The 19,753-nt window shown below is 66.1% G+C and overlaps 1 protein-coding gene across 10 annotated transcripts in view; it reads right to left on the bottom strand.

Moving 5' to 3' along the window:
- Window positions 1-887: 887 nt before the first annotated feature.
- Window positions 888-19,753, bottom strand: part of LOC125118207 (uncharacterized) — a 41,556-nt gene continuing 22,690 nt past the window's right edge. For 2 of the 10 annotated variants that reach the window (XR_007132796.1, XR_007132797.1), the window contains exons 4-6: window positions 15,057-15,133; window positions 8,348-8,424; window positions 902-1,603 (exon numbers count right to left, since the gene is read on the bottom strand). Coding sequence is in view for 5 of the 10 variants with exons in the window: in XM_047764376.1 (XP_047620332.1) it covers window positions 8,363-8,424; window positions 12,840-13,404 (627 nt within the window). In the remaining 5 variants the exon portion in view is untranslated. The other 8 variants (XM_047764375.1, XM_047764376.1, XM_047764377.1 and 5 more) reach the window with 8 other exon arrangements.

Genomic DNA, 19,753 nt, shown 5'->3' with positions numbered 1-19,753 from the left:
AACAGAAAAGGAGCCAAGGAAAGGAAAAGAGAAGCAAGGCCATCTCCTGTCCAACTGGGCAAAAGCAAGGCCGCTCATCATCGTGGCCACCTCAGAGGGCTGCACCTCCAAGGCTGGCACTCCACATCCTGTGGATCCTTCGCCCTGTGGGGGCCTCCTAGCCTGCCTTTCTTTACCACAAGAAAGCCATGACGATGAGTGCCCTTGCCTCATTCTCCCCAAGGCAGGGGGCAGGGAGCCCTTGGTAGTCCTACACGAAAGCCACACGGGGGAGGGAGAGATGGGCCTGGTCCTCACAGCCAAAGGTTCCTTTCGGGGCCCTCCCGCTCAGGGCCCAGGGCCCAGGGCCCAGGGCCTAGACCGAGGATCTGACCTCACGCCCAGAGCGAGCTCCCCGTGAAGGGCCCTTGGGATGGCCAAACACGCCCCTCTCGAAGGCAGAGCTGCCCGCAGAAGTGCCACTCTGCCCCTTGCTCGCAACCAAGAGCCGCAAACCCGTGTCCGACCGCGCTAAGCCACGGTGCCACACGCTCACCGGCCCGCCTGGAGAAGCCCTGGATGACCCCGAGCCAGGGCAGGAGGCGGCATCCTCCTCGCGGCAAGACTGTTTCAAGAGGACACAGCAGGAAGAGGAAAGAAACAGAGACAGAAAGAAAACACCAGCTCTGGCTGCTGGCCGCGCGCACACCCGCGTGACATTTCCACACGGGAGAAAGGAAGCACACCTTCCTGGAGGCTTCTCACTTCCAAGTTCCTCCGTTTGTCAAGAGTCAAGACTTGGGGAGCACAAGGAGATCCCCAGCGGGCTGCCCCGATGTGCACGCCCCCACCGCCCCGTCCCAAAGGTCCACGCCGCCCGGCAGGCGCACCCTCCGAACGACCCCCGCCAAGAGCAGGTTCCCAAGGCCTTCCGGGCTTGGTCAAAGGCCATGGTGGAGAGGGCTGGGCCCAAGAGCGATCAGGAGAGGATGGGAGGAACAGGCGGAAAGGGCTCCACTCGAAGCCAAGGAGGCCGAAGGCCTAAGAGGCCCGGCTCTCCGCAAAGCGTCTCCGACCACCGGCCCTCGCGGCCGGGCCGGGCCGGGCCGGGCCGGTCCTGCTGCGTCTCGTGGCTGAGGTGGGGAGCTGAACGATCGCGACACTGGCAGCTGGCTTCACAGAAGCCGGAGCCCGAACCGGAGCCCGAACCGGGTCCCGGCCTAATCCCTTTCCAATCCGCCCGGTCCCCCAGGACACTGACCTCAAATTCCAGGTACTGAGCGCCTAGGGTAACGCACACAGACGAGCTAGATGCTCGTCCACACATCTCCTTCTTCCGGCTCCGCAAGCGGGACCTGGCCCGAGAGCCTCTGCTATCAAGCCGGAAGACTCCGGCACGGTACGCCGGTGGCCCCGTGCCACGGACCTACCTTGGGAGTCTCCCCTTCTTGAGGCTTGCTGATCCACCAGAACCACTGACCTTTTCCTGTGATGAAATAAACCCTTTTGGAAGAGGAGAAGGAAGAGAACAAAGGGCACTCACTCACCCAGAACACCAGCGCCTAGACATGACCGACGTCCCCGACTTCCCTTCTCCTCCTCTCCTTCCACTCTGCCTGACACCCTGCAACGAGAGAGCCGAGCACGCTGCACTCAGCGTGGAACCGCCACGGTGCTGCTTAACACGGAGCCGCGCCCTCCCCCCTCCCGCCGCCCAGACACACACACACACACACACACACACACACACACACACACACGCGCGCGCGCGCGCACCCGCAATCACCCACCCCTCCCCAATCCAGGCAACCTCCGGAGTGCCTCTGGTTCCTGTTCACACCAGCTCCCCAAGTCAACCAAAACTTCCCAGTAAAGCACAGGGTGAAAAATCAACTCCACTCGCCCTTTGGAAATTGCTCGGATGCCACCCCAGCCCGTGAGACAGAGGCAGTTCTTACAGAAAGAAGCGTGTCGGGTGAAACCTTGAGGATACCTTCCCCTACAGTCTCTTTCTGGTGGGAACCGCAGCCATCACCTTGGCCTGTGGAGGCCCAGAGCTTGCTTCCTCGGCTCTCTACCCGCCCCCACCCCCCACCCCCGCCCCACGGCTACCTCCAGATTATCTTGGCAGGGGCGAGGGCGCGTGGCCTCCACCCCGCCTGGAAAGACAGGGCCTCCACTGACCAGCAGCTCTCATGACCCGCGGGTAAACGGGCACCGACTTGTCTCCTCTCGGGCCGCACACAGATCCACCGCACTGACTCTCCGGGGGTGAGGGCACCTGCCCTGGGACGCGGCCGAGGTAACATCGAGCCTACTGCTTTCCTCTGGGCAAACGCTGACGCCCGACCAACGTACCCGGGCCACGCACACCCGCACCTTGGCAACCCGGACCCCGTGCCCCGTGCCCCGCGCCCCCTCATAGCCAGCTCCGTCAAAGACGCAGGAGGAAGAGGAGAGGACAGGCGAGAAGCCCAGCGTCCAAAGAGAAGGGCACAGCCGACATACCCTACACTCCTGCTCTCAGGCACAGACCAGGGCACCCTACCCTGAGGAGCTGTCAGAAAAGAAATGGACAGGACCGAGACCCAGCAGGACGGGGCGTCCCCTCTGCACAGACGCGCCGAGGCCGGGGGAACCTGTAACGCTGTGAGAGCAGCCACATGCACAAGAGCCTCTACCACTCCCTGAGCCTGTGCGGGGCGCGGCCCAAACGGACACGGGCCTCTGGGTCTTGCCTGCTGCCACCCGCATTCAACCCCGGAAGCATTCGCGCACAACCACCACGCAGGGTGCCCGCTGCGGACGGGGGTTTGGAAGGCAGCGGGACACCTTGGGAGCTGCCGTCTTGCGACACGGTGAGGGCTTCTTGGGCTTTGGCCGGGAGGAAGGGCTCTCCACGGTGGCACCTCCAAGGCGGTGACGGGGGAAAACTACGAGAGAAAGGACACTCGCCCCCTGTATGTTAAATAACGGGTACACGTTCAGTAACACCCAGATCGACGTAAGCTCCACATGTGATGCACGGGCACGGGCACCCACACGCCGACACGGGCACACGTGAAGGAACGAACCGACCAAAGAGTGGGGGTCGGGGTGTGGTCTGAGGCTAGAGTACAGACCCCACTCCCAGGGGGCGCTCCCTAGATGGGTCTCCTGAACACATGGCCCTCACCAAGGTCATCTTGTCTGTGGGGATGGAGGGAGCCACTGGCATCTGCACCTGTCCCATGGACTCCAAACCACTAACACACAGAGGCCAGAACAGGCCTGCCCCAGCCCCACCTCCAGCAGCAGCAGCAGCAGCAGCAGCAGCTGCAGCAGCAGCAGCAGCAGCTGCAGCAGCAGCAGCAGCAGCTGCAGCAGCAGCAGCAGCAGCTGCAGCAGCAGCAGCAGCAGCTGCAGCAGCAGCAGCAGCAGCAGCAGCAGCAGCAGCAGCAGCTGCAGCAGCAGCAGCAGCAGCAGCTACCCCGGGGAACTCAATGGCAGAGTGAATGCCTGAGACCCCCGGAGGTGAGCAGGGCCCATCCACCCCAGCTCCCTGGGTCCCGGTGGGCTCCTTCTACTGCCACAGTGGCTTTGACTCTCTCAGGGCCTGGCTCCTGAGCCCTGAAGGCCCTTCACGAAGCCCGCCGACTTAGCTGGATGAGAGCCCCAGAGAGGCAGCCGTGCAAGAAGAGGAGGAGAGACCCAGGTCCTCGGGCCACCTCTAGCTCTGAGTCAAGGTCCCCAAGGAGATAGGATCCTGCCCGAGAAGACCCCTATGCAAGCAAGCATACTGCTCCCCAAGTATGCAGGCATCACAGGGGTCCCCGGTCGGTGGCCAGGAAACGTGGACTCAAGACTCCTAGAGAGATGTGTGGAGACGACCGACCCACGGATGCGCGTATCCCTGTGGCTGTCTCCAGGCGTACATGCATGGGTCCTACTGCCCACAAGCAGCCCCCAAAGGAAGAGACACCACCTCCCCCAACACCCCAGCAGCGCCAGCCCCCGCTCAGAGGGCCTGGAGGGCTCTTGGGCCTCCCTGGGCCTTTTTTGACCCGCAAAGGGCGGAGGGAGAAGCCGAGCTCGCAAGGATGGCCGGGATTTCTGGAGCAACAGTGCCATCAAGCGGAAGCGGTTTGAGCAGGGCCTCCAGGCCCCGCCTGTGCTGCCAAGGGGAAGGCCTGCGCGGCATGGGAGGACGGGTGGGTCTGGGGCACTGCGAGGACTCCCTGGCCGCCGGGGCACGCCTCCAGAGCAGGTGTGGCAGCGACACGCGGTGGGCCGGGGCCGACGCCGGGCTCGCCGGCCCACCGAGGAGCCCCTGGCTGCCAGGCCCGCACCCTTGGGGGCGTGGCACGGGCGGCCGCCATTGTCCAGGAACTAGCTACGCTGGAGCTCCCACCCAGGGCACCCGGCCCGAGGATCCCCGCTCCGCTTGCAGGGCGAGGTCGGCCAGTGGGGTCCCTGGGGTCTCAGGGCCACGGGAGACCCAGGACCCAAGGCGGCGGGGGCGGGGGCGGGGGCGTTGTCCCGGCGGAGCCCCACCGCCCCCGGCCCAGCCGACGTGGACAAGGGGGGGGGAAAGGGGGAGAAGGCGGCCGCCCAGGCAGGGGCAGCAACTGCTGGCACAGCGGAGAGTTCCCCGACGAGTGTTCGGTCCCGGACCCAGACAAGGAAGAGCAGCGCAGGTGCACTGCACGTTCCCGCTGGCGCTGCCTGGAGTGCCCCGGGTGCTTTGCGCTCGTTACTTTTGCCCACGCCAGAGGGAGTCTGGGTCCCGGACCCCGCGAGGCCCCTTCCCGGCCCACGTGACACTGGGTATCCAGAACCCCTCGGGATGGTGTGGAACTGGGCCCAGGCCGGTACCCTGAGATGGACCATCACGGGCCACAGCCAAGGGGGCGGGGGGTGGGGGGGGGGGGTGGATTGTCCCGGTCCGGTTTCCGCAATCGGTGCGGGGGCGCGCGGGTGGGGGGCCGCGGGAACGTTGTGCAGCCAGAGGTCGCCCTACTCAGCGGCCTCCCTCCCCGTGGAGGACCCGGGTCCTCTTGTTTGGTTCTGGGGAAGACCCCTGGGCCGTCTCACACGGCGTCCTGGTTCTTCGGCAGGTGCAGCCGCTGGCCCTGGCCCGAGGGGCACAAGTGAGACACACACCCCGCCCCCGTCCCGGGGCCAGGGACCAGTCACGACCACGTAGGTCAGGACCTGGCCCCAAGGAAAGACTCGGCCCACGGGAGCCCAGCTGACAACATCTCCGGCCACCCACAAGCGTGCAACGAAGGGGCAGGGAGCGAGTTTCCACACCCTGCCAGGAGGGGTGAGGGCAAGGGGGTATGTGTGCAGGGAGGGGTCCAGCCTGGAGACCTGCTCCCAGTTCGAAGCCCCCCCCCAGTCCCCAACGGCCGCCCGAACCCTACCACCAATCCAGCCTTGCCCGCGCCGCCACGTCCACCCCCACCCCCCTCACCACCGCCGGCCACTGCCCGGCCAAAGCCCAGGCAATTAAGCGCTGGGCAAAGGGCAGGAACGAGCCAACCCGGAGCTCACTCCACAAGTGGCCTATCGGGACTGTCGGGGACCAGAAGGCGCGGCCCTGCGCCCAGGAGTACACGATGCACCTCGTTCCTGGCCCTGGCGGACGAGCTGCATGAGGTGGCGGTGGTCGTGCGGGACAGGGGGAGGGCGAGGTGTTTCTCTCAGTGCAACAGAGGTGAGCTTCAGGCAGCATCCTCAGGCCTCCACTCGACCCCCGGGCTGGGCGGCAGGGGCAAGCACGGGGTTGAGGCCTGGAGAGCCGCGGCTGAGTGGAAGCCGGGGCCGTTCCTTCCCATCGCTGCAGTGAGAGGCCCAGAGCCTCTTGGGGACAGAAGCCCAAGCCCGCAAGCCCAGGGCCCCGGGGGTCCGCTCGGCTCCGCTCCTCTCCCCTCCTCTCTCAGACGTGGGTCCGGGAGCCCTGTGGACAGAATCCCGGAGACCCCGGGAGCTGCCTTTCCGACTCGGGCCCAGGGCTCCTTCTGAGGCGGCTCCCTGGTCCCGGGAGGGGCCCTTCCCTTCTGGACTGGGACCTCCGGCCTTTGCTGGGCCTCGGGCCCCTTTGGCACAGGGTCCCCAGGCTCCCCATGCCATCTCTGAGCTGGACAGGAAGGAGTCACTGGAGCTCGCCTCTGCCGCTGCAGCCAATGGCAGCAGAAGCCCAGCTGCCCGCGGTGGTCTCCGGCTGGGCCCCACCCGTGAGCGTGAGCGTGAGCGTGAGGGTGAGGGTGAGGGTGAGGGTGAGCGAGCGCCAGTCCCAGCGCCAGCGCCAGCGCCAGCGCCAGCGCCAGAGCGGCTTCAGAGGCCCTGGGCCCGCCCAGGCCAAGGCTGCTCTGCCTTCCAGGGGAAGGGGCGAGCCGCCAAGCGCCCGCAGCTCCCCAGCCCAGGGCCCAGGCTCCTTCTGAGCAGCTTCCTCTAGCCCCGCCCAGACATGGCGGCCACCAGGGTGGCCCGAGACTCCACTTCCTGTGCCCCACGGGCCGGGCGCCCGGACCATGGGCCTCGTCCCGGTGCCCGGGGCCGGTCTCTGGAGCTCCCACGGCCCCTCCGGGCCTTGGGCCACGCTTCCCGCCCCTTCCCCGGCGGAGCTCTGGACAGACTTCCCCGGGACACAGTCCCCGGTCCCCGACCGCAGGCCCCTGTCACTCCTCCCCAGGAAGGGACAGTCCAGAGTTTGCAGGACTGGCGGAGCCATTCCTCTGGATGGCGGTATTGCACCAGAAATGGCAACCTGCCCTTCCCCCCCACACCCCAAAAGTCCTCTCCCTCCGCCCTTTGCGCAGAGAAAAAAAAGAAAGAAAGAAAAAAAAAGGACCCAGAAAAACAGAAAAGGAGCCAAGGAAAGGAAAAGAGAAGCAAGGCCATCTCCTGTCCAACTGGGCAAAAGCAAGGCCGCTCATCATCGTGGCCACCTCAGAGGGCTGCACCTCCAAGGCTGGCACTCCACATCCTGTGGATCCTTCGCCCTGTGGGGGCCTCCTAGCCTGCCTTTCTTTACCACAAGAAAGCCATGACGATGAGTGCCCTTGCCTCATTCTCCCCAAGGCAGGGGGCAGGGAGCCCTTGGTAGTCCTACACGAAAGCCACACGGGGGAGGGAGAGATGGGCCTGGTCCTCACAGCCAAAGGTTCCTTTCGGGGCCCTCCCGCTCAGGGCCCAGGGCCCAGGGCCCAGGGCCTAGACCGAGGATCTGACCTCACGCCCAGAGCGAGCTCCCCGTGAAGGGCCCTTGGGATGGCCAAACACGCCCCTCTCGAAGGCAGAGCTGCCCGCAGAAGTGCCACTCTGCCCCTTGCTCGCAACCAAGAGCCGCAAACCCGTGTCCGACCGCGCTAAGCCACGGTGCCACACGCTCACCGGCCCGCCTGGAGAAGCCCTGGATGACCCCGAGCCAGGGCAGGAGGCGGCATCCTCCTCGCGGCAAGACTGTTTCAAGAGGACACAGCAGGAAGAGGAAAGAAACAGAGACAGAAAGAAAACACCAGCTCTGGCTGCTGGCCGCGCGCACACCCGCGTGACATTTCCACACGGGAGAAAGGAAGCACACCTTCCTGGAGGCTTCTCACTTCCAAGTTCCTCCGTTTGTCAAGAGTCAAGACTTGGGGAGCACAAGGAGATCCCCAGCGGGCTGCCCCGATGTGCACGCCCCCACCGCCCCGTCCCAAAGGTCCACGCCGCCCGGCAGGCGCACCCTCCGAACGACCCCGCCAAGAGCAGGTTCCCAAGGCCTTCCGGGCTTGGTCAAAGGCCATGGTGGAGAGGGCTGGGCCCAAGAGCGATCAGGAGAGGATGGGAGGAACAGGCGGAAAGGGCTCCACTCGAAGCCAAGGGGGGCCGAAGGCCTAAGAGGCCCGGCTCTCCGCAAAGCGTCTCCGACCACCGGCCCTCGCGGCCGGGCCGGGCCGGGCCGGGCCGGTCCTGCTGCGTCTCGTGGCTGAGGTGGGGAGCTGAACGATCGCGACACTGGCAGCTGGCTTCACAGAAGCCGGAGCCCGAACCGGAGCCCGAACCGGGTCCCGGCCTAATCCCTTTCCAATCCGCCCGGTCCCCCAGGACACTGACCTCAAATTCCAGGTACTGAGCGCCTAGGGTAACGCACACAGACGAGCTAGATGCTCGTCCACACATCTCCTTCTTCCGGCTCCGCAAGCGGGACCTGGCCCGAGAGCCTCTGCTATCAAGCCGGAAGACTCCGGCACGGTACGCCGGTGGCCCCGTGCCACGGACCTACCTTGGGAGTCTCCCCTTCTTGAGGCTTGCTGATCCACCAGAACCACTGACCTTTTCCTGTGATGAAATAAACCCTTTTGGAAGAGGAGAAGGAAGAGAACAAAGGGCACTCACTCACCCAGAACACCAGCGCCTAGACATGACCGACGTCCCCGACTTCCCTTCTCCTCCTCTCCTTCCACTCTGCCTGACACCCTGCAACGAGAGAGCCGAGCACGCTGCACTCAGCGTGGAACCGCCACGGTGCTGCTTAACACGGAGCCGCGCCCTCCCCCCTCCCGCCGCCCAGACACACACACACACACACACACACACACACACACACGCGCGCGCGCGCGCACCCGCAATCACCCACCCCTCCCCAATCCAGGCAACCTCCGGAGTGCCTCTGGTTCCTGTTCACACCAGCTCCCCAAGTCAACCAAAACTTCCCAGTAAAGCACAGGGTGAAAAATCAACTCCACTCGCCCTTTGGAAATTGCTCGGATGCCACCCCAGCCCGTGAGACAGAGGCAGTTCTTACAGAAAGAAGCGTGTCGGGTGAAACCTTGAGGATACCTTCCCCTACAGTCTCTTTCTGGTGGGAACCGCAGCCATCACCTTGGCCTGTGGAGGCCCAGAGCTTGCTTCCTCGGCTCTCTACCCGCCCCCCCCCCCCCCCCCCCCACCCCCCACCCCCGCCCCACGGCTACCTCCAGATTATCTTGGCAGGGGCGAGGGCGCGTGGCCTCCACCCCGCCTGGAAAGACAGGGCCTCCACTGACCAGCAGCTCTCATGACCCGCGGGTAAACGGGCACCGACTTGTCTCCTCTCGGGCCGCACACAGATCCACCGCACTGACTCTCCGGGGGTGAGGGCACCTGCCCTGGGACGCGGCCGAGGTAACATCGAGCCTACTGCTTTCCTCTGGGCAAACGCTGACGCCCGACCAACGTACCCGGGCCACGCACACCCGCACCTTGGCAACCCGGACCCCGTGCCCCGTGCCCCGCGCCCCCTCATAGCCAGCTCCGTCAAAGACGCAGGAGGAAGAGGAGAGGACAGGCGAGAAGCCCAGCGTCCAAAGAGAAGGGCACAGCCGACATACCCTACACTCCTGCTCTCAGGCACAGACCAGGGCACCCTACCCTGAGGAGCTGTCAGAAAAGAAATGGACAGGACCGAGACCCAGCAGGACGGGGCGTCCCCTCTGCACAGACGCGCCGAGGCCGGGGGAACCTGTAACGCTGTGAGAGCAGCCACATGCACAAGAGCCTCTACCACTCCCTGAGCCTGTGCGGGGCGCGGCCCAAACGGACACGGGCCTCTGGGTCTTGCCTGCTGCCACCCGCATTCAACCCCGGAAGCATTCGCGCACAACCACCACGCAGGGTGCCCGCTGCGGACGGGGGTTTGGAAGGCAGCGGGACACCTTGGGAGCTGCCGTCTTGCGACACGGTGAGGGCTTCTTGGGCTTTGGCCGGGAGGAAGGGCTCTCCACGGTGGCACCTCCAAGGCGGTGACGGGGGAAAACTACGAGAGAAAGGACACTCGCCCCCTGTATGTTAAATAACGGGTACACGTTCAGTAACACCCAGATCGACGTAAGCTCCACATGTGATGCACGGGCACGGGCACCCACACGCCGACACGGGCACACGTGAAGGAACGAACCGACCAAAGAGTGGGGGTCGGGGTGTGGTCTGAGGCTAGAGTACAGACCCGCTCCCAGGGGGCGCTCCCTAGATGGGTCTCCTGAACACATGGCCCTCACCAAGGTCATCTTGTCTGTGGGGATGGAGGGAGCCACTGGCATCTGCACCTGTCCCATGGACTCCAAACCACTAACACACAGAGGCCAGAACAGGCCTGCCCCAGCCCCACCTCCAGCAGCAGCTGCAGCAGCAGCAGCAGCTGCAGCAGCAGCAGCAGCAGCAGCTACCCCGGGGAACTCAATGGCAGAGTGAATGCCTGAGACCCCCGGAGGTGAGCAGGGCCCATCCACCCCAGCTCCCTGGGTCCCGGTGGGCTCCTTCTACTGCCACAGTGGCTTTGACTCTCTCAGGGCCTGGCTCCTGAGCCCTGAAGGCCCTTCACGAAGCCCGCCGACTTAGCTGGATGAGAGCCCCAGAGAGGCAGCCGTGCAAGAAGAGGAGGAGAGACCCAGGTCCTCGGGCCACCTCTAGCTCTGAGTCAAGGTCCCCAAGGAGATAGGATCCTGCCCGAGAAGACCCCTATGCAAGCAAGCATACTGCTCCCCAAGTATGCAGGCATCACAGGGGTCCCCGGTCGGTGGCCAGGAAACGTGGACTCAAGACTCCTAGAGAGATGTGTGGAGACGACCGACCCACGGATGCGCGTATCCCTGTGGCTGTCTCCAGGCGTACATGCATGGGTCCTACTGCCCACAAGCAGCCCCCAAAGGAAGAGACACCACCTCCCCCAACACCCCAGCAGCGCCAGCCCCCGCTCAGAGGGCCTGGAGGGCTCTTGGGCCTCCCTGGGCCTTTTTTGACCCGCAAAGGGCGGAGGGAGAAGCCGAGCTCGCAAGGATGGCCGGGATTTCTGGAGCAACAGTGCCATCAAGCGGAAGCGGTTTGAGCAGGGCCTCCAGGCCCCGCCTGTGCTGCCAAGGGGAAGGCCTGCGCGGCATGGGAGGACGGGTGGGTCTGGGGCACTGCGAGGACTCCCTGGCCGCCGGGGCACGCCTCCAGAGCAGGTGTGGCAGCGACACGCGGTGGGCCGGGGCCGACGCCGGGCTCGCCGGCCCACCGAGGAGCCCCTGGCTGCCAGGCCCGCACCCTTGGGGGCGTGGCACGGGCGGCCGCCATTGTCCAGGAACTAGCTACGCTGGAGCTCCCACCCCAGGGCACCCGGCCCGAGGATCCCCGCTCCGCTTGCAGGGCGAGGTCGGCCAGTGGGGTCCCTGGGGTCTCAGGGCCACGGGAGACCCAGGACCCAAGGCGGCGGGGGCGGGGGCGGGGGCGTTGTCCCGGCGGAGCCCCACCGCCCCCGGCCCAGCCGACGTGGACAAGGGGGGGGGAAAGGGGGAGAAGGCGGCCGCCCAGGCAGGGGCAGCAACTGCTGGCACAGCGGAGAGTTCCCCGACGAGTGTTCGGTCCCGGACCCAGACAAGGAAGAGCAGCGCAGGTGCACTGCACGTTCCCGCTGGCGCTGCCTGGAGTGCCCCGGGTGCTTTGCGCTCGTTACTTTTGCCCACGCCAGAGGGAGTCTGGGTCCCGGACCCCGCGAGGCCCCTTCCCGGCCCACGTGACACTGGGTATCCAGAACCCCTCGGGATGGCGTGGAACTGGGCCCAGGCCGGTACCCTGAGATGGACCATCACGGGCCACAGCCAAGGGGGCGGGGGGTGGGGGTGGGGGGTGGGGTGGATTGTCCCGGTCCGGTTTCCGCAATCGGTGCGGGGGGCGCGCGGGTGGGGGGCCGCGGGAACGTTGTGCAGCCAGAGGTCGCCCTACTCAGCGGCCTCCCTCCCCGTGGAGGACCCGGGTCCTCTTGTTTGGTTCTGGGGAAGACCCCTGGGCCGTCTCACACGGCGTCCTGGTTCTTCGGCAGGTGCAGCCGCTGGCCCTGGCCCGAGGGGCACAAGTGAGACACACACCCCGCCCCCGTCCCGGGGCCAGGGACCAGTCACGACCACGTAGGTCAGGACCTGGCCCCAAGGAAAGACTCGGCCCACGGGAGCCCAGCTGACAACATCTCCGGCCACCCACAAGCGTGCAACGAAGGGGCAGGGAGCGAGTTTCCACACCCTGCCAGGAGGGGTGAGGGCAAGGGGGTATGTGTGCAGGGAGGGGTCCAGCCTGGAGACCTGCTCCCAGTTCGAAGCCCCCCCCCAGTCCCCAACGGCCGCCCGAACCCTACCACCAATCCAGCCTTGCCCGCGCCGCCACGTCCACCCCCACCCCCCTCACCACCGCCGGCCACTGCCCGGCCAAAGCCCAGGCAATTAAGCGCTGGGCAAAGGGCAGGAACGAGCCAACCCGGAGCTCACTCCACAAGTGGCCTATCGGGACTGTCGGGGACCAGAAGGCGCGGCCCTGCGCCCAGGAGTACACGATGCACCTCGTTCCTGGCCCTGGCGGACGAGCTGCATGAGGTGGCGGTGGTCGTGCGGGACAGGGGGAGGGCGAGGTGTTTCTCTCAGTGCAACAGAGGTGAGCTTCAGGCAGCATCCTCAGGCCTCCACTCGACCCCCGGGCTGGGCGGCAGGGGCAAGCACGGGGTTGAGGCCTGGAGAGCCGCGGCTGAGTGGAAGCCGGGGCCGTTCCTTCCCATCGCTGCAGTGAGAGGCCCAGAGCCTCTTGGGGACAGAAGCCCAAGCCCGCAAGCCCAGGGCCCCGGGGGTCCGCTCGGCTCCGCTCCTCTCCCCTCCTCTCTCAGACGTGGGTCCGGGAGCCCTGTGGACAGAATCCCGGAGACCCCGGGAGCTGCCTTTCCGACTCGGGCCCAGGGCTCCTTCTGAGGCGGCTCCCTGGTCCCGGGAGGGGCCCTTCCCTTCTGGACTGGGACCTCCGGCCTTTGCTGGGCCTCGGGCCCCTTTGGCACAGGGTCCCCAGGCTCCCCATGCCATCTCTGAGCTGGACAGGAAGGAGTCACTGGAGCTCGCCTCTGCCGCTGCAGCCAATGGCAGCAGAAGCCCAGCTGCCCGCGGTGGTCTCCGGCTGGGCCCCACCCGTGAGCGTGAGCGTGAGCGTGAGGGTGAGGGTGAGGGTGAGGGTGAGCGAGCGCCAGTCCCAGCGCCAGCGCCAGCGCCAGCGCCAGCGCCAGAGCGGCTTCAGAGGCCCTGGGCCCGCCCAGGCCAAGGCTGCTCTGCCTTCCAGGGGAAGGGGCGAGCCGCCAAGCGCCCGCAGCTCCCCAGCCCAGGGCCCAGGCTCCTTCTGAGCAGCTTCCTCTAGCCCCGCCCAGACATGGCGGCCACCAGGGTGGCCCGAGACTCCACTTCCTGTGCCCCACGGGCCGGGCGCCCGGACCATGGGCCTCGTCCCGGTGCCCGGGGCCGGTCTCTGGAGCTCCCACGGCCCCTCCGGGCCTTGGGCCACGCTTCCCGCCCCTTCCCCGGCGGAGCTCTGGACAGACTTCCCCGGGACACAGTCCCCGGTCCCCGACCGCAGGCCCCTGTCACTCCTCCCCAGGAAGGGACAGTCCAGAGTTTGCAGGACTGGCGGAGCCATTCCTCTGGATGGCGGTATTGCACCAGAAATGGCAACCTGCCCTTCCCCCCCACACCCCAAAAGTCCTCTCCCTCCGCCCTTTGCGCAGAGAAAAAAAAGAAAGAAAGAAAAAAAAAGGACCCAGAAAAACAGAAAAGGAGCCAAGGAAAGGAAAAGAGAAGCAAGGCCATCTCCTGTCCAACTGGGCAAAAGCAAGGCCGCTCATCATCGTGGCCACCTCAGAGGGCTGCACCTCCAAGGCTGGCACTCCACATCCTGTGGATCCTTCGCCCTGTGGGGGCCTCCTAGCCTGCCTTTCTTTACCACAAGAAAGCCATGACGATGAGTGCCCTTGCCTCATTCTCCCCAAGGCAGGGGGCAGGGAGCCCTTGGTAGTCCTACACGAAAGCCACACGGGGGAGGGAGAGATGGGCCTGGTCCTCACAGCCAAAGGTTCCTTTCGGGGCCCTCCCGCTCAGGGCCCAGGGCCCAGGGCCCAGGGCCTAGACCGAGGATCTGACCTCACGCCCAGAGCGAGCTCCCCGTGAAGGGCCCTTGGGATGGCCAAACACGCCCCTCTCGAAGGCAGAGCTGCCCGCAGAAGTGCCACTCTGCCCCTTGCTCGCAACCAAGAGCCGCAAACCCGTGTCCGACCGCGCTAAGCCACGGTGCCACACGCTCACCGGCCCGCCTGGAGAAGCCCTGGATGACCCCGAGCCAGGGCAGGAGGCGGCATCCTCCTCGCGGCAAGACTGTTTCAAGAGGACACAGCAGGAAGAGGAAAGAAACAGAGACAGAAAGAAAACACCAGCTCTGGCTGCTGGCCGCGCGCACACCCGCGTGACATTTCCACACGGGAGAAAGGAAGCACACCTTCCTGGAGGCTTCTCACTTCCAAGTTCCTCCGTTTGTCAAGAGTCAAGACTTGGGGAGCACAAGGAGATCCCCAGCGGGCTGCCCCGATGTGCACGCCCCCACCGCCCCGTCCCAAAGGTCCACGCCGCCCGGCAGGCGCACCCTCCGAACGACCCCGCCAAGAGCAGGTTCCCAAGGCCTTCCGGGCTTGGTCAAAGGCCATGGTGGAGAGGGCTGGGCCCAAGAGCGATCAGGAGAGGATGGGAGGAACAGGCGGAAAGGGCTCCACTCGAAGCCAAGGAGGCCGAAGGCCTAAGAGGCCCGGCTCTCCGCAAAGCGTCTCCGACCACCGGCCCTCGCGGCCGGGCCGGGCCGGGCCGGGCCGGTCCTGCTGCGTCTCGTGGCTGAGGTGGGGAGCTGAACGATCGCGACACTGGCAGCTGGCTTCACAGAAGCCGGAGCCCGAACCGGAGCCCGAACCGGGTCCCGGCCTAATCCCTTTCCAATCCGCCCGGTCCCCCAGGACACTGACCTCAAATTCCAGGTACTGAGCGCCTAGGGTAACGCACACAGACGAGCTAGATGCTCGTCCACACATCTCCTTCTTCCGGCTCCGCAAGCGGGACCTGGCCCGAGAGCCTCTGCTATCAAGCCGGAAGACTCCGGCACGGTACGCCGGTGGCCCCGTGCCACGGACCTACCTTGGGAGTCTCCCCTTCTTGAGGCTTGCTGATCCACCAGAACCACTGACCTTTTCCTGTGATGAAATAAACCCTTTTGGAAGAGGAGAAGGAAGAGAACAAAGGGCACTCACTCACCCAGAACACCAGCGCCTAGACATGACCGACGTCCCCGACTTCCCTTCTCCTCCTCTCCTTCCACTCTGCCTGACACCCTGCAACGAGAGAGCCGAGCACGCTGCACTCAGCGTGGAACCGCCACGGTGCTGCTTAACACGGAGCCGCGCCCTCCCCCCTCCCGCCGCCCAGACACACACACACACACACACACACACACACACACACACACACGCGCGCGCGCGCGCACCCGCAATCACCCACCCCTCCCCAATCCAGGCAACCTCCGGAGTGCCTCTGGTTCCTGTTCACACCAGCTCCCCAAGTCAACCAAAACTTCCCAGTAAAGCACAGGGTGAAAAATCAACTCCACTCGCCCTTTGGAAATTGCTCGGATGCCACCCCAGCCCGTGAGACAGAGGCAGTTCTTACAGAAAGAAGCGTGTCGGGTGAAACCTTGAGGATACCTTCCCCTACAGTCTCTTTCTGGTGGGAACCGCAGCCATCACCTTGGCCTGTGGAGGCCCAGAGCTTGCTTCCTCGGCTCTCTACCCGCCCCCACCCCACCCCCCCACCCCCCACCCCCGCCCCACGGCTACCTCCAGATTATCTTGGCAGGGGCGAGGGCGCGTGGCCTCCACCCCGCCTGGAAAGACAGGGCCTCCACTGACCAGCAGCTCTCATGACCCGCGGGTAAACGGGCACCGACTTGTCTCCTCTCGGGCCGCACACAGATCCACCGCACTGACTCTCCGGGGGTGAGGGCACCTGCCCTGGGACGCGGCCGAGGTAACATCGAGCCTACTGCTTTCCTCTGGGCAAACGCTGACGCCCGACCAACGTACCCGGGCCACGCACACCCGCACCTTGGCAACCCGGACCCCGTGCCCCGTGCCCCGCGCCCCCTCATAGCCAGCTCCGTCAAAGACGCAGGAGGAAGAGGAGAGGACAGGCGAGAAGCCCAGCGTCCAAAGAGAAGGGCACAGCCGACATACCCTACACTCCTGCTCTCAGGCACAGACCAGGGCACCCTACCCTGAGGAGCTGTCAGAAAAGAAATGGACAGGACCGAGACCCAGCAGGACGGGGCGTCCCCTCTGCACAGACGCGCCGAGGCCGGGGGAACCTGTAACGCTGTGAGAGCAGCCACATGCACAAGAGCCTCTACCACTCCCTGAGCCTGTGCGGGGCGCGGCCCAAACGGACACGGGCCTCTGGGTCTTGCCTGCTGCCACCCGCATTCAACCCCGGAAGCATTCGCGCACAACCACCACGCAGGGTGCCCGCTGCGGACGGGGGTTTGGAAGGCAGCGGGACACCTTGGGAGCTGCCGTCTTGCGACACGGTGAGGGCTTCTTGGGCTTTGGCCGGGAGGAAGGGCTCTCCACGGTGGCACCTCCAAGGCGGTGACGGGGGAAAACTACGAGAGAAAGGACACTCGCCCCCTGTATGTTAAATAACGGGTACACGTTCAGTAACACCCAGATCGACGTAAGCTCCACATGTGATGCACGGGCACGGGCACCCACACGCCGACACGGGCACACGTGAAGGAACGAACCGACCAAAGAGTGGGGGTCGGGGTGTGGTCTGAGGCTAGAGTACAGACCCACTCCCAGGGGGCGCTCCCTAGATGGGTCTCCTGAACACATGGCCCTCACCAAGGTCATCTTGTCTGTGGGGATGGAGGGAGCCACTGGCATCTGCACCTGTCCCATGGACTCCAAACCACTAACACACAGAGGCCAGAACAGGCCTGCCCCAGCCCCACCTCCAGCAGCAGCAGCAGCAGCAGCAGCCGCTGCAGCAGCAGCAGCAGCAGCTGCAGCAGCAGAAGCAGCAGCGCAGCAGCAGCAGCAGCAGCTGCAGCAGCAGCAGCAGCAGCTGCAGCAGCAGCAGCAGCAGCAGCAGCAGCAGCAGCAGCTGCAGCAGCAGCAGCAGCAGCAGCACCCCGGGGAACTCAATGGCAGAGTGAATGCCTGAGACCCCCGGAGGTGAGCAGGGCCCATCCACCCCAGCTCCCTGGGTCCCGGTGGGCTCCTTCTACTGCCACAGTGGCTTTGACTCTCTCAGGGCCTGGCTCCTGAGCCCTGAAGGCCCTTCACGAAGCCCGCCGACTTAGCTGGATGAGAGCCCCAGAGAGGCAGCCGTGCAAGAAGAGGAGGAGAGACCCAGGTCCTCGGGCCACCTCTAGCTCTGAGTCAAGGTCCCCAAGGAGATAGGATCCTGCCCGAGAAGACCCCTATGCAAGCAAGCATACTGCTCCCCAAGTATGCAGGCATCACAGGGGTCCCCGGTCGGTGGCCAGGAAACGTGGACTCAAGACTCCTAGAGAGATGTGTGGAGACGACCGACCCACGGATGCGCGTATCCCTGTGGCTGTCTCCAGGCGTACATGCATGGGTCCTACTGCCCACAAGCAGCCCCCAAAGGAAGAGACACCACCTCCCCCAACACCCCAGCAGCGCCAGCCCCCGCTCAGAGGGCCTGGAGGGCTCTTGGGCCTCCCTGGGCCTTTTTTGACCCGCAAAGGGCGGAGGGAGAAGCCGAGCTCGCAAGGATGGCCGGGATTTCTGGAGCAACAGTGCCATCAAGCGGAAGCGGTTTGAGCAGGGCCTCCAGGCCCCGCCTGTGCTGCCAAGGGGAAGGCCTGCGCGGCATGGGAGGACGGGTGGGTCTGGGGCACTGCGAGGACTCCCTGGCCGCCGGGGCACGCCTCCAGAGCAGGTGTGGCAGCGACACGCGGTGGGCCGGGGCCGACGCCGGGCTCGCCGGCCCACCGAGGAGCCCCTGGCTGCCAGGCCCGCACCCTTGGGGGCGTGGCACGGGCGGCCGCCATTGTCCAGGAACTAGCTACGCTGGAGCTCCCACCCCAGGGCACCCGGCCCGAGGATCCCCGCTCCGCTTGCAGGGCGAGGTCGGCCAGTGGGGTCCCTGGGGTCTCAGGGCCACGGGAGACCCAGGACCCAAGGCGGCGGGGGCGGGGGCGGGGGCGTTGTCCCGGCGGAGCCCCACCGCCCCCGGCCCAGCCGACGTGGACAAGGGGGGGGGAAAGGGGGAGAAGGCGGCCGCCCAGGCAGGGGCAGCAACTGCTGGCACAGCGGAGAGTTCCCCGACGAGTGTTCGGTCCCGGACCCAGACAAGGAAGAGCAGCGCAGGTGCACTGCACGTTCCCGCTGGCGCTGCCTGGAGTGCCCCGGGTGCTTTGCGCTCGTTACTTTTGCCCACGCCAGAGGGAGTCTGGGTCCCGGACCCCGCGAGGCCCCTTCCCGGCCCACGTGACACTGGGTATCCAGAACCCCTCGGGATGGCGTGGAACTGGGCCCAGGCCGGTACCCTGAGATGGACCATCACGGGCCACAGCCAAGGGGGCGGGGGGTGGGGTGGGGGGTGGGGTGGATTGTCCCGGTCCGGTTTCCGCAATCGGTGCGGGGGCGCGCGGGTGGGGGGCCGCGGGAACGTTGTGCAGCCAGAGGTCGCCCTACTCAGCGGCCTCCCTCCCCGTGGAGGACCCGGGTCCTCTTGTTTGGTTCTGGGGAAGACCCCTGGGCCGTCTCACACGGCGTCCTGGTTCTTCGGCAGGTGCAGCCGCTGGCCCTGGCCCGAGGGGCACAAGTGAGACACACACCCCGCCCCCGTCCCGGGGCCAGGGACCAGTCACGACCACGTAGGTCAGGACCTGGCCCCAAGGAAAGACTCGGCCCACGGGAGCCCAGCTGACAACATCTCCGGCCACCCACAAGCGTGCAACGAAGGGGCAGGGAGCGAGTTTCCACACCCTGCCAGGAGGGGTGAGGGCAAGGGGGTATGTGTGCAGGGAGGGGTCCAGCCTGGAGACCTGCTCCCAGTTCGAAGCCCCCCCCCAGTCCCCAACGGCCGCCCGAACCCTACCACCAATCCAGCCTTGCCCGCGCCGCCACGTCCACCCCCACCCCCCTCACCACCGCCGGCCACTGCCCGGCCAAAGCCCAGGCAATTAAGCGCTGGGCAAAGGGCAGGAACGAGCCAACCCGGAGCTCACTCCACAAGTGGCCTATCGGGACTGTCGGGGACCAGAAGGCGCGGCCCTGCGCCCAGGAGTACACGATGCACCTCGTTCCTGGCCCTGGCGGACGAGCTGCATGAGGTGGCGGTGGTCGTGCGGGACAGGGGGAGGGCGAGGTGTTTCTCTCAGTGCAACAGAGGTGAGCTTCAGGCAGCATCCTCAGGCCTCCACTCGACCCCCGGGCTGGGCGGCAGGGGCAAGCACGGGGTTGAGGCCTGGAGAGCCGCGGCTGAGTGGAAGCCGGGGCCGTTCCTTCCCATCGCTGCAGTGAGAGGCCCAGAGCCTCTTGGGGACAGAAGCCCAAGCCCGCAAGCCCAGGGCCCCGGGGGTCCGCTCGGCTCCGCTCCTCTCCCCTCCTCTCTCAGACGTGGGTCCGGGAGCCCTGTGGACAGAATCCCGGAGACCCCGGGAGCTGCCTTTCCGACTCGGGCCCAGGGCTCCTTCTGAGGCGGCTCCCTGGTCCCGGGAGGGGCCCTTCCCTTCTGGACTGGGACCTCCGGCCTTTGCTGGGCCTCGGGCCCCTTTGGCACAGGGTCCCCAGGCTCCCCATGCCATCTCTGAGCTGGACAGGAAGGAGTCACTGGAGCTCGCCTCTGCCGCTGCAGCCAATGGCAGCAGAAGCCCAGCTGCCCGCGGTGGTCTCCGGCTGGGCCCCACCCGTGAGCGTGAGCGT

Source organism: Phacochoerus africanus, chromosome X (genome assembly GCF_016906955.1).
Source record: "Phacochoerus africanus isolate WHEZ1 chromosome X, ROS_Pafr_v1, whole genome shotgun sequence".
NCBI classification, from domain to species: Eukaryota; Metazoa; Chordata; class Mammalia; order Artiodactyla; family Suidae; genus Phacochoerus; species Phacochoerus africanus.
The sequence above is the reverse complement of the archived record's forward strand: the minus strand, read 5'-3'. Positions and strand labels throughout refer to the sequence as shown.